Source organism: Sminthopsis crassicaudata, chromosome 6 (genome assembly GCF_048593235.1).
Source record: "Sminthopsis crassicaudata isolate SCR6 chromosome 6, ASM4859323v1, whole genome shotgun sequence".
Lineage (NCBI taxonomy): Eukaryota > Metazoa > Chordata > Mammalia > Dasyuromorphia > Dasyuridae > Sminthopsis > Sminthopsis crassicaudata.
In genome coordinates, this window is record NC_133622.1 from 40,313,920 (window position 1) to 40,328,024 (window position 14,105).

Sequence of the window (14,105 nt, forward strand, 5' to 3'; positions counted from 1 at the left end):
ATGTAATTTCTCTTTGTAACATGCATCACATTCTGGATATTTGTCTCATACCTGAGTATTTTGGAAGCACTGCAGAGAATGCCACCAAAGTTGGCATCCAGGTGACTTTAGCCAAGTTCTTGGGTCTCAGTTTTCCCTGTTTGTCAAATGAGGCAGTTGGAATAAATAATCTTTAAGGGACTTTTTAAACTCGAAATTGACCTGCTCAATGCTGGACCTTGAGTAAGGGGTGATTTTGGTCCAAGAATCCCCTTCTTAGGTATAGATAGGCCTTTGCTTCTTAGGTGATTGTTACAACAATCTGGAGCAGCAGATGCAAGGACCTGATTTCCTTCCACTGGGGGGGAGTGTTGGGGATTGTCCAGAGGCAGAGAGCGATGAAGGGCAAAAATAGCTGCTTACAACTTGAAAAATACCTAGCCTCCCCGATAAAACACGTCCTCTCTGCTTTTGTTTTTATTTTCCCTGTGAACAGCTGCATTATTGCTGCAAAAACGGTGTCATTTTGAAAATGACAGAGAATGGAAAAAATGTACTGTCTACCCAAAAAATAGGAGATAGGGAAAAATAACCATTTTCATAATGTCAGGCCTGGATTTTAAGGGTTTTCACTAATGCAACTTACTGGCTTAGTCATTGAGGTACAAGATAGCACTGATAAAAGTACCCCAGCTTAAGGTAAACCCAGTAGCTATTTTTCAGGGAAGTCAGAGTCATTATTTTTGGTGAAGAATGGGAGCCTCATATATATATATATATATTTTTTTTTTTTTTTCCTTCTCATTTCCAAAACACAGATCATCTTAGGTCCCAGAATAGAAATTTGCCTTTTGTTACCAGTTGATTTTTCTTGTTTTAAAAAATGTACTTGGTCTATAGGGATTTTCAGCCAACGGCATCAAAATTGTGGCCCAAACCAGATGTAATTGGGAGGGGCAGCTAGGTGGCGCAGTGGATAGAGCACCAGCCCTGAATTCAGGAGGACCCGAGTTCAAATCTGTTCTTAGACACTTAACACTTCCTAGCTGTGTGACCCTGGGCAAGTCACTTAACCCCAGCCTGGGGGGGGGGGAAGATGTAATTGGGCAATATTTAAGTCAGGGAAAATACAATTGCACATAGGTAATGTCAATTTGTGGTTTTCTAAGTCAATCTGCAATTTGTAAGCATTTTAATGTAAGCTTTAGTAGCTCTTTTTCTATTTGATTTTAAATCTGTAAACAAAAGAATTCAAGTTTGGGGAAAGTTCTATTCTTAATCAAAGTGATTTCAAGCTCTGGAGCTCATGGAGAATCTGCCTTTTTGCTTTTGCTTAAGGTTGATTTTTATGTTGGAGAGAAAACGGGCCTGGTGGTCGATTAATTTACAAATGCTCTCCTCCTCCCATGATTTGCTTCCCAATGAGTGCCACATGTACTCTGGAAAATGCCATCAAGAAAGCAGTTTATGTTCACTGGGTCTGTTGCAGGATCTTGCGGAAATCCATCTGTTCCTGGAAAGCAGCAGCCAAAGACACACTTTCTGAGGCAGTGAGGCTGTGGGATCTTGAGAGAAAAGGCCCTTTAAATAAATGCTCCTCTTGTTTGTGTGCCTGGATAGACAAAGTCAGTCTGTGTCAGCACTTTTATGTTGGGAGGTAGCCTCCCCTGGTGCTCTCCCTTAGGTGCCTTCCACTGGGTTTTAATTCAGGGGAATAAACATTTAAACATGTCCACAACCTGCTATCCCAGGTGAGGGGGACTTCTTATTCAGGTGTCTCAGATCCATAGCCATCTTTTCTTGTCCTATTAGGTTTTCAATAAATGCTTTCCATAAATTTAAAAAACAAAACCTCAGAAATTTAAATATCTACAGTTCTCCAGGGGAGCACTATTTGGAGGAAAGACATTAGAAACATACATTTCCAGTTCTAGGGATGGATCCACTCTGCCACATTGAGAGTCCCTTTGGTGTCCAGGTGAACTAAATTTCATGTGATCATAAATGTACCTTTGCCGGACCGTGAAAGAATTGTTTCATAATGAGTGAGGGCTTTCCCCACCATATATCTGCCTTTAAGATCAGAACATTGATGAAAGGGGAAGTCCTACTTCCTTTAAACACTGTCTCCTCCTTTTCCATTCTTTTTTCCCCTCCCTTCTTAAATAGGTGTTTTGCAAGACCCAGGGCCTTGGATACCTGTGAAATCCAAGAAAGTACATCCTACGAGTGGTACAAATGCAGCTTAGAAGACAAACACAAAAAAGAGGAAATGAAATGTCATCTTTTAGCTTGAAGAGCTGCATCTTCCCATGCAGCAAACTGTATAGAATATAAGTAACTGATTTTTTTTCAATCTTGCTTACATTGAGTCCTGGTTGCTCTGTTAAAGAAGTCAGTCACTCCTTGCTTGGATGGTTGGAAATCCTTCCAGGTCTTTGGAACCCAACCCCATCACCCCCTTCATATTACTAGTCTTCATGGCCAAAAGCAAAAAAAAAATCCTTGTTGGATTTTGGCTAGTTTGGAGTAAGGCTTCTCAAATCAATGTTATACTTAAGAAACTAAGACACTTTCACTTCTCAAAGCAAATGAATTTTTTTTTAATTTAGTTTTTTTCTCCTTTTTACCCCTACTTACATTTTATGGACTTAACAACTGAGTTACAAAACAGCCCTCAAAGCAATCCTTGCTTTTAAGTTATCGTATCCATCAACTATATTTAATTTAAGCTGAGAAATGTAACTGAAGTATAGGAAGCATTTATTAAGTGCCTACTGTTATGCTTTATCCTGGACAAAGAAAGATAAAAATTAAACCATATTTTCCCTTAAGAAGCTTAGTTTTAATTGGGGGATTCAGTATGCACATGTGTAAATTCATCCAAAATAAAAGCAAGGTATTTATGGAGAATAAATAAATAAATAAATATATATATATATATATATATATATATATATATATATATATATATATATATATATATATATTTAGGAGGGGGGTACCAGATGAATCAGGAAATAAGAGGTATCTGGTGAAAAAAACCTTTGAAAATTTAGAAAAAAGTTGTTAGTAATTATTAATCTCAGTTAATCTCATTCTCTTAATTTTTATATTTGCCAAGTATGTACCTCAGTCTATGGCATATAGTAGGTGCTTAATAGAGGTATCTGCCCCAGTTCCTGGCATATGGTAAGTGCTTAATGGAGATACCTGCCCCAGTTTGTGGCATATAGTAGGTGCTTAATAAATGCTCCTTGAATTGATCAAATTGGGTCATTCTTTTATGTTTTTGTTTAACCAGGAATGTATTGACCAGCCCATTTTCTCCCCTTCCCCTTTGAAGTCTTCCTTTATAGTCCTGTAGGTTCTCACATTTAACAGTGAGAAGGTATTCATAAAGCTTTGAAGAGCCAAGGTCTAATTCCATAAAGTTTAGAAGGCTGTGATGGAACTTCAGCTCAAACTGCATGCTAAAAATGGGGCTGGAGATCAGAGGGCTAGATAGTCTTTCTTCACTGGGAAATTGATGCAAATGCTCTTGCCATGATTCTGTTTGGATAACCTCAGTTTTCTGATTTGTGTTTGCTTTGGGATGCATGGGAAACGATATTGAATAAGGAGGGTTTTTTCCTCATATATATATAAAAAAATGAATGGCCCCATAAACAAGATTAAGAAGAAGATGAGATAGCATCAGTATAACAGACCTACATTTATTACTGCCCTCGTCTCATGGGCTTGTGTGTGTTTTAATGATGTTGTGTTTGGACCAGATAAGGACTTTAATCTGTATAATGAAGGTTCTGTCATATGCTATTTTGCCCAGAAATTCCTATTTGCAGCAGCACAGAGTTCAGAACTGCTTAGGCATAGCAAAACTATCAAACTACCAACTCTGGATTATAGGAATAATAAATAGTTCATGTATATGCTTTGTGGCTTACAAAATACTTTCCTTACGACTCTCCTGAGTTAGAGAATGAAAGTTTATTGAGAGCCCTATGTGCCAGGCAATACAAGCACAAATGAGATGCATCCTTCCCTTCTATTAGTTATTTATATTTTCTGATTAAGCATCTCCTGTGTGTAGGGAACTGTTAGGTGTTAAGCTGCACACACAATGGCAAAATGTTAAACTATTCCTGCCTTAAAATTAACAAAGGGGAAAAACCATGTAATGGGGAAGTTGGTAGACAAAGTATAAAATGATTTACAGGGTGCGTTAAGGAGATAGCATCAAATACTCGGATGGGAGATGAGAAAAGGTCTTATGGAGGACTGAAATTGAGCTCAGTTTTAGAGATTTCAAGAAGAGATTAGAAGGGAGATCATTTCAGGCATTGGGGAGAAGGAGATGATTTTTACTAGGAGAAAAATTCTGAGTTCTAGAAAAAGCAAATACTAGACCTAGAGCAGGGAAAAATCCTTCACCTCACATCTACTCTGTTGTTAAGTGAGATGTCATGTTGGGCTCATAGAATGGTATGAACAAAGACAGGGAGGTAGGAGATTACAAAGTATTTGAAGGATGGGGCAGTCCAATTTGGCTATAAAATGATGGGAAGGGAATAAAAGAATGAAGTTGAGGTGGTTAAAGAGATGCCAGAAATTTAAACATCATAAGAGATATTTGAATTAGATTTAGGATGGAGACATCGTTGATTTAGAGTTGTATTGAAATCTATTCCCCACCCATTTTACAAATGGAACAAGGATCCATGAGATTTGAAGCGATTGTGTCACTGTATGTATTGTGCCATCCGAATCCCTGAAAAATGTATTCCAAGGAAAAAAAAACCATAAATATAGTAAGTTTTGGATCCAAAATCCAGTAGTTTTCCTATTACCTTTTAAACGTATTTAAAATTGTTTTAAAACTTAATTTAACAATCATTAACAAACATCAGCATTCCAATATGCAGAGAACAGGAAGGATATGTGTATGAACCTTAAACTGAAGTTTTGACATCCAAGTTATAAGAATCAATTACGTCTTAAGAACATGAGCCATTGTTCTTCCCACTAATAAGTTATGTATTTTCCTCCAGGAATATCAAACTGGTTTGTGTAATTATGAAGTCTTAACTATTGCTAAGAATATATTTTCAAAGTAGAATCTAAGCTCCATTTGGCTTATTTCTGCCATTTTATTTGTCTCTGTGACTTGTAGATGCTTTTATTGATTGGCTTTTAAAGATGATGAACAGTGACTTGATGTGAACTGGAATCCATAAACTTTTAATTGGTTCTACATCTAGGGTCATCCACTGGTTTTTACTCATAAGGGTATGAATTGTCCCCTATCGGTGAGAAATTTTCCAAATTTACTTTGGTTTGTTTTACCCCCTGGGGATGTGAAAGGCCTCATGTGCTTTTTATTTTGCCTTGTGGTTTAAGGGCCTTCCATGTCTCAGTCTATGAACAATATAGGAACTGAAGGGTAGGTGAACCAGATAACTTAAGATTAAGTTGGTTCCCTTAGTTACAACAACACATCTAATCAGTTCTTCCTTCTTCACTTCCCCAAATTAGGCTAGCTATCTCTGTGTAGGTTTTTTTCCTCATTGTTGTACCTTGTTCCTTCTCCACATAAACTGCTTTTCCGTTTAAATTAAATGCTTATATGAGACTTGATTTTATTTGGATAAAAATATTTTAAGTGGAAAGAAAGTTGGAATCGAAAGGCACTATGGAAAAAAAATCCCTAATGCTGTGTATTTCAGCAAAATTGAACCATTCATTCCCCACCCCACCAATCTAGTCTGGCCCAAATGACAATTATTCACTGATGTTACATATCCAAAAGTCAATTTCAGTTGTATGTTTAACCTGAAGAAAACTAAATATCTTATACACTCTTATTTCGCCACCCCTCCCCATTAATAGTATTTTTTCCCTAACTAAAAGTAAGAATATTTTCAGCATACACTTTTGTGAGATTGAGTTCCAAAATTTTTTTCTCCTTTCCTTATCTCCCTCCTCTTAAGTCAACAAACAATCTGATATAGATTATATATATATGTAAACATTTTAAATATATTTCCATATCAGTTATGTTGTGAAAGAAAAATCAAAACAAAAGGGGAAAAGCATGAGAGGGGGAAAGCAAAAAAAATGAAATAATGTGCTTTGATTCATATTCAATCTCCATAGCCTTTTTTTTTTTTTTTTCTGCTTGTGAATACCATTTTCCATCCCAAGTCTATTGGAATTGTCTTGGATCACTGTATTGCTGAGAAGAGCTAATTCTGTCGAAGTTGATTATTGTGCAATATTGTTGTTACAATGTATAGTGTTCTGGTTCTTCTCATTTCACTCCGCATCAGTTCATGTAAGGCTTTTCTGAAATACACTCCTCTCTTCATTTCTCACAGAACAACAGTATTCCATTATGTTGAAATGCTGCAACTTACCCAGCCATTTCCCAATTGATGGCTATTCACTTAATTTCCAATTCCTTGCCACCCCAGAAAGATCTGCTACAAACATTTTAGCATATATGCTCCTACGTTTTTTACATTAAACCTCTGTTTACTGGGGTACCATCTATGAGCCCTGGCACCTTGCTAGCTACTGCAAGTACCTAAAGAAATACTAAAATCTGTACCTTTAAGAGACATCACTTGTCACCGATCATTCAGTTATCAGTATTACTGTTTGAAAAATACAAGATTCAACCTGTACTTTGAAAAACTGAAGGGAGAGGTCACAAAAATGAGTGTCATAGGTCATTGATAAAGTTTGTTTCAAGACAGTTTACCTATAGATCTCATCAAATTCCTAATTTAGCATGACTTTCCCATGTCTGTAAAGTATAATTTGGGAAAAGTGTTAAGAAAAACAAGACAACCCAGAACTAAATTGAATAAACTGAGGGATTGGAGTTGATGCTCTAGGCAGTAACACTTGACTAGTTTGTTGACAGGAAGAGAAACAGTTTTGCTCTGAGTTTAATAAATTGGCTCCAGTGTATCTGACCCCAGTCCTATTGCTCTTTAAAGTTGTCTTTATATAGTAGCATGGCTCTTGTGCTTCTGCTCCCCCCCCCCTGTTAATAAGATAAAAGCACAAAACCAAAGTTGAAGACAAAGATATATGAAATTCTCTTCTCTTTTGCTGGTCACTTCTTCATAAAACCATATTTACTTGGCTTAATGGAGTTCATGCAATGTATTTCATTAAATCAGGATCTAAAAAGACCCTTTAAAAGAGAATTTTGTTATGTGGGATATGTAACACGTAAGAACTGCTTCCCCAGCCTCAAAGGCTTCTGTCACTCAAACATCAAAATCCATTAAAAAGTGTAAACCAGTCAAGAAGTGTCTCATCTGTTAGCATGGGAAACTGAGAATTTGTTAGACGTGATTGATTTTTCCCAAACAAAACTGAACGTTTTAATTGCTAATGTAGGACCACCTTTTAATTCTGTAGTGGACTCTATAAAGATTTCATCATGCAATCACTCTGTATTTTCATTTTCTTTCTAGCCCACCAGTTTCAAGTGCCTAAGATTATTCATGGAATATTCATATTATTCTGGTGATAGGTCACCAATAATAATAAGAGCAGCTAGCTAGCATTTAGAGGCCTTTCTTTGCTGCCTGCCCTTTCTCATTATTTATTCATTAAACAAGAAAATTTCCAGCACCTGCTATTTGGGATGGATCACCGTCCACACACTGGGGTCCACAGAGCAGTGTGACCCCTGGTTTTTGCCTTTGGGTATTTGACAGCCAATAAGATGAGGCACAGGTGCAACAGTCAGGCGACAAAAATTAGACAAGTGAGAGTGTTGATTAAAGTGCTAAAGGAATCCTATGGATAGTGTGTGTTGAAAGTCTGGCAGAAGGGGGGAGGATGGGGGAGGAGAGAAGGTCATTGTGGTCTGAAGGATGGAAGGAAAGGCTCATAGATGGAGTGGTCCATGACCTGAGCTTTGAAGATGCGGTTTGGGTGTAGTTGGAGGGCCTTGTCAGTTGGGGAAATAAAGGCACGGGCATGTGGAAGGAATAGGGATGATCTGGGGACAGTGAGTAGAACCCATGTCAAGACCAAGGGCACCCAGTACTATGAGGTTGTACCATGGCTCCATGTCCTAGACTCAGGTCCTAGACTCAAGTGGGCCTTGGAAGGGAAGGAAAAGCAATAGAGGATTGGATTTGGGGCAGAATTAACTGGGAAAATTATTGTTGGCAGCCCCCGTTAATGAAGGAATGATGCTGAGTTTTCTGTCAGACGTGTTGACTTTTTGATTTGGAGCTTTGCAGCAACAGACACATTTACCTGACTGAATCTTAATGCATTTATGTACTTTTAAGTGTCTCTCAGCAAAGAGCTAATTGAATTGCCTGGAATATATACCGGCTCAAGCTATTTAGAAGAGTCCCTGTATTGAATTTAGCCCTGTCCATATCAACGACCATGTTCCTTTACCAAAGACACTGATTTTTCCCCCCCAAACGGGGAACAATAAATTGAATTATCGTTATTTATTTACTATCTCTGTCTTTATTTTCTTCACTGCTGTAGGACCTAAATAAATATAAAAGCTCTCTTTAGGCATTTTGGCTATCGAATTCATTTTTAAAGCAATTTTGTGTTTTTATTATTAATACAACTACATTACAAAAGTTTTTAATAATACAATAAAACCATTATACAAAACAATGTAATATTTTAAGGAAAGGGATCAAATTATGAATAGTATGCAATAGAATTTCAGCTATGAAATTTAGATAGTACCTAATGGTGGTGTTTTATTTAGCATATGACACATTCTTAGTGCTTTTTAAGTGACTTTTTCCTTTTGAGCATTTTGTTCATACACACACATATACGTACCTTTATCTATTTATCTTTATGTCTTTATTTATCTGTCTTTATCTCTTTATTTGTCCTTATCTATTTACCTGGCTTTATTTATCTATTTGTCTTTATATTTATTTTTAGTCTATTTGTCTTTATCTTTATTTATTTTTATTGACTGATTTAATCATAAATCTGAAACAATTGAGTATTTTTCCCCCTTTATATTAGTTTTGCTCATTTCATTCCACATTGGCATACATCCTTCCTGGGAATATTTTTTATTTGCATTTTGCCTCAAATATTAGCATTATGGTTTGATGTTACAATTGGAAAGTTGCCTGGATGGATGCAGCTGGGATACATTGTTGACTCTTCTTGTCCCTGCCATGTTTGGGGTCTGATCAGTTACTTCATGTCTCCATGATGATGCTCCTTCTTGCTACTAAGGTTCATCCTTTTCTACCTACAAACGTGGATATATCTTCTCCTTTTGTAAATGTAATCTGTATCCTACCACCCTATTGAAGAGGTTTATTTATTTTTTTCCATCTCTGGTTCATGATGGCCCTGCTCATCATCATTAATAGCAATGATAACACTATCCAGGCACCTACCCGCTGAAGTAATTTGAATTAAGAGGAATTATGGAAAAACTCCAAAATGCTGAGTATTATGGCAAAATCAGGCTCACCCTTCACCACTAGTCTAGCCTCAACATGTCAGATACTCAGCAATGGCGTGGGTCCAAAGTCACCTGCAGCTGTGTTTAACCTGGAGAAAGCCCTTAGCACTCAGCAAGCTCAGGCCTGTATATTGTCTGACCTTCATCATTCCATGATTTTTGCAGAGGAAAGTTATTTTTTTGAATGTACTTTATCAGAACTTCAGACAAAGCTAACTGTTTAATGACAAACCCACAGGATAATTTTCCTTTTTGTATTTTGAGGAGACTCCTAAGATATGAGAATCAGAAGTGTCAAAAATTCCCCATTTGACCATGATTTTACAAAATTTTCTTTTTCTAATAATAGCCTTTTATTTTTCACAATATATGCAAAGGTAATTTTCAACATTCACTCTTTTTTTAAAAATAATTTTTATTTACCAGACATATGCATGGGTAATTTTACAGCACTGACAATTGCCAAACCTTTTGTTCTAATTTTTCCCTCCTTCCCACCCTTCCCCCCTCCATGGCAGGTTGGCCAATACATGTTAAATATGTTAAAGTATAAATTAAATACAATATATGTATACATGTCCATACAGTTTTTTTGCTGTACAAAAAGAATCGGACTTTGAAACAGTGTACAATTAGTCTGTGAAGGAAATAAAATGCAGGTGGACAAAAATAGAGGGATTGGGAATTCTATGTAGTGGTTCATAGTCAATTCCCAGAGTTCTTTCGCTGGGTGTAGCTGGTTCAGTTCATTCCTGCTCTATTGGAACTGATTTGGTTCCTCTCATTGTTGGAAAGGGCCACGTCCATCGGAATTGATCATCATACAGTATTGTTGTTGAAGTGTATAATGATCTCCTGGTCCTGCTCATTTCACTCAGCATCAGTTCCTCTAAGTCTCTCCAGGCCTTTCTGAAATCATCCTGCTGGTCATTTATTACAGAACAATAATATTCATATGCCCAAATTTATTACTCAGTTTCCAGTTTCTGGCCACTACAAAGAGGGCTGCCACAAACATTCTTGCACATACAGGTCCCTTTCCTTTCTTTAAAATCTCTTTGGGATATAAGCCCAGTAGTAATACAAAGGGCATGCACAGTTGGATAACTTTTTGAGCATAGTTCCAAATCACTCTCCAGAATGGCTGGATGTGTTCACAATTCCACCAACTATGTATCAGTGTCCCAGTTTTTCCCACATCCTCTCCAACATTCTACATTATCTTCCTCTGTCATTCTAGCCAATCTGACAGGTATGTAGTGGGATCTCAGAATTGTCTTAATTTGCATTTCTCTGATTAATAATGATTTGGAGCATCTTTTCATATGGCTAGAAATAATTTCAATCTCTTCACCTGAGAATTGTCTGTTCATATCCTTTGACCATTTATCAATTGGAGAATAGCTTAATTTCTTATAAATTAGAGTCAATTCTCTATTATATTTTGGAAATGAGGTCTTTATCAGAAACTTTGACTATAAAAATGTTTTCCCAGTTTATTGTTTCCCTTCTAATCTTATCTGCATCATTTTTGTTTGTACAAAAACTTTTCAATTTGATATAATCAAAGTTTTTTATTTTCAATATTCACTCTTATTTTTCTTGACCATGTTTGTTTTTTTTTTTTTTTTTTCCTCTTTGCAGGTTATCTTCAACCTACTAGTAGTCCAGCTAGTTATTCTCCACCATCAATTTTTCCACCTGGATCCCAGTTAACAGTGAATTCTGGAAGTGAGATTAAGTTGTCCTGTATTGATCATCTTTCGGTAAACTGGACTTTTGAGAATGCCATCCATCTTGAATCGAGCAAAAATGCGACAATGTGGGTCACAACCAATGCGAAGGCCCAAGATACAGGCAGATATACATGTACTAATGACAAAGGCTTGAGCAGTTCCATTTATGTATTCGTTAAAGGTAAATGTGTTGGCTTTCCTGTTCTATGGGTCTGAGTCTGAGAGAGTACAGAAATCTTTAGCCCTGAAGAAAATGGTCATTGGCTTTGAGAAGGAACATAGCACACAATTCATTAGTTTTGCAAACTTTCTTCCTTTTCTGCTTTTTCCTCATGGCCAGAGCCTAATCTAGAAGTATTAATAAAGACCTCCTTTATTAGTGTATAAAGTGCTTTGCAGCCCTGAAAATAGTATAGAAATGTCCACTGTTGTTGAAAATGATGATCTTGTATGTTTAATCAGATTTTCCCATCATGTTAAACACATTTCTTGGATTGTAAATTAAATTCCCTTCAGAAATAACATTTACCCTTTAAATATTCATCTTTCCACTTAGGAAACCACCCCCCCCCTTTTTTTAAGACTACCATAATTCCTTAAAAGCTTAAACAAATGTACCTTTCAGAAACTGACTGGAGACTTTTTCTGAGAAGTGGCAGTTTTCACATACTCAAATAACATCAGTGGGTTTTTTCATTTAATGATCAAGGTAAAAATCCTCTGACATATTCCATGATGTCAGTCTAGACTCTTAAATCTAGACTTAATCCTTCTTGCCAGAAAACTATTTTAACATTGAGCAAAATCCAACATGGCTCTAATTTACCCATAAAACCAGATATTTGTGTTTAGGAAAGGTGGTGCTTATGGTCAGCAGAACAGGCAGGGAGTGGTTTTTGGTCCATAGTAAAATTAAACACTTGTTCCTTGAGCAATCTAAGTGCTGAATAAATATTTGATTTGTTTAGGAATCTTGACCCCCTGGAAACAGTTAGTGTGTATTTCACATTTCATGAAATACTTAAAGGTTTCATGAGTTGTCCCAGAATATGTAGACTCTGCTTTGTGGATCTAGAAACAGGTACAAAGGGACTTTGTAAAGGTTAAAAGATAGATCTATACACCTTACATTTGCTAGGATGTTCCATTGTTCATGATTAGATGGATGGGACTGACCTGTAGCTTATGTTCCCTAGCTTACCTGTTGCCACTTGTGAAATCAAATGGAGCTTTTCTTTACTCTCATCTAGCACTTACATTTATTTCTATACCTGACACTTGGAATAATTGTTTTTTAAGTTCATTACTGTAGTAGACTATGTTCTCTTCTAAAACATAATTAAAATCTGATGTTAGAGAGTAATTGTATAGAAAGCTTATTTCACTAGAAGGTCAAAAGAATAATATTAAACAAGTAATTTCTTTCCCAAAGTTTTCAGTGTGACCTCTTCTTCTGAAACTTTTTGCATTTGCAAAGTTTGGCAAATCAGAAAATTTAAAAGTATTTGAATTGGAGGAAAGGGAGCACAAAAACATGCTTTCACATTTAACCAAAGGTGTTTAATGTGAATAAACAAATGTATTTACTAAGGAATCCTTGAAACTAACTTCCTGGTAGATTTTCCTATCCCAATTGAGACAGTTTCAGAAAATACATCCTCCAGTTAAGGGGGAAAAATCCTATTAAACTCGCCACTATCTGGAATAATTTCAATTTTCTATGACATTTAGCTCTTCTTCAGAAATGTTTGTCATATTTGTTGTGTGACACAAGATGGGATGTCCAGGAAATTAAGGGCAGTCTGTGTCCTTGAGGATCTTACAGTCTAGAAGCATCTCATTTGAGAAGACATTTTCTAAGTGTTCTCTATCAGATAAGCTTCTTCCCTAATTTATGCTAGGGCTTTTATCAGGGAATTATATAAATCACTGTATTTGGGCTTGAGTGATTTAATCTCTCTCTGGTATCAGATCAGACTTTGAAAGACTAAAGAATCCTGAAATTATGCATGAATGTTTTAATAAAGGCTATTCTGATTAAAAAAAAAAAATACAAAGGGTTTCTCACTTTTGGGGACTATTTGCTGGCTTGTTTCAGATTTGTTATTTTTATCTCTTTCATCTATCCATCCATGGATAATTTTATGTGCAACTTAAGTTGGTTAATGTAAAACAGATGCAAAGACATACTAAATTAGCTGATATTTAAATATTTAATTAATACATTCAGCCTTATGGTTGGGTACAATGATGCATCTTGGTATATAGAATAAATCCATTTCATATAAATAGCTGACATGACAAAATATGTAGACTCTGCTTTGTGGATCTAGAAACAGGTACAAAGGGACTTTGTAAAGGTTAAAAGGTAGATCTATACACCTTACATTTGCTAGAGTGTTCCATTGTTCATGATTAGATGGATGGGACTGACCTGTAGCTTATGTTCCCTAGCTTACCTGTTGCTACTTGTGAAATCAAATGGAGCTTTTCTTTAGTCTCATCTAGCACTTACATTTATTTCTATACCTGACACTTGGAATAATTATTTTTTAAGTTCATTACTATAGTAGACTATGTTCTCTTCTAAAACATAATTAAAATCTGATGTTAGAGGTTTTAAGGTCAGATGTTGAGGGAAGAATATGGGCAGCTGTATTGCACAGTGGATAGTGTGATGGGCTCGGAATCACAGAGGCTTTCCTCTTCATGAGTTGGTATTCATACTCAGACATTTACTAATAAGTCATATCACCCATTTTGCCTCAGTTTCTTTATCTGTAAAATGAGATGGAGAAGGAAATGGCAAACCAATCCCTATATCTTTGCCAAGAAAACCTCAAAGTGGGCTCATGAAGAGTAGGGTATGATTAAGAGCGACTCAGCAACAATTGTAA

General features: G+C 36.3%; 1 protein-coding gene across 3 annotated transcripts in view; it reads left to right on the top strand.

The window, feature by feature from the left end:
• The window catches only part of KIT (KIT proto-oncogene, receptor tyrosine kinase), an 83,186-nt gene that overhangs the window by 24,568 nt on the left and 44,513 nt on the right, over positions 1-14,105 (top strand). For all 3 annotated transcript variants that reach the window (XM_074275701.1, XM_074275702.1, XM_074275703.1), the window contains exon 2: positions 11,117-11,389. In XM_074275701.1, coding sequence (XP_074131802.1) covers positions 11,117-11,389 — 273 coding nt within the window. The remainder of the gene's footprint in view (positions 1-11,116; positions 11,390-14,105) is intronic.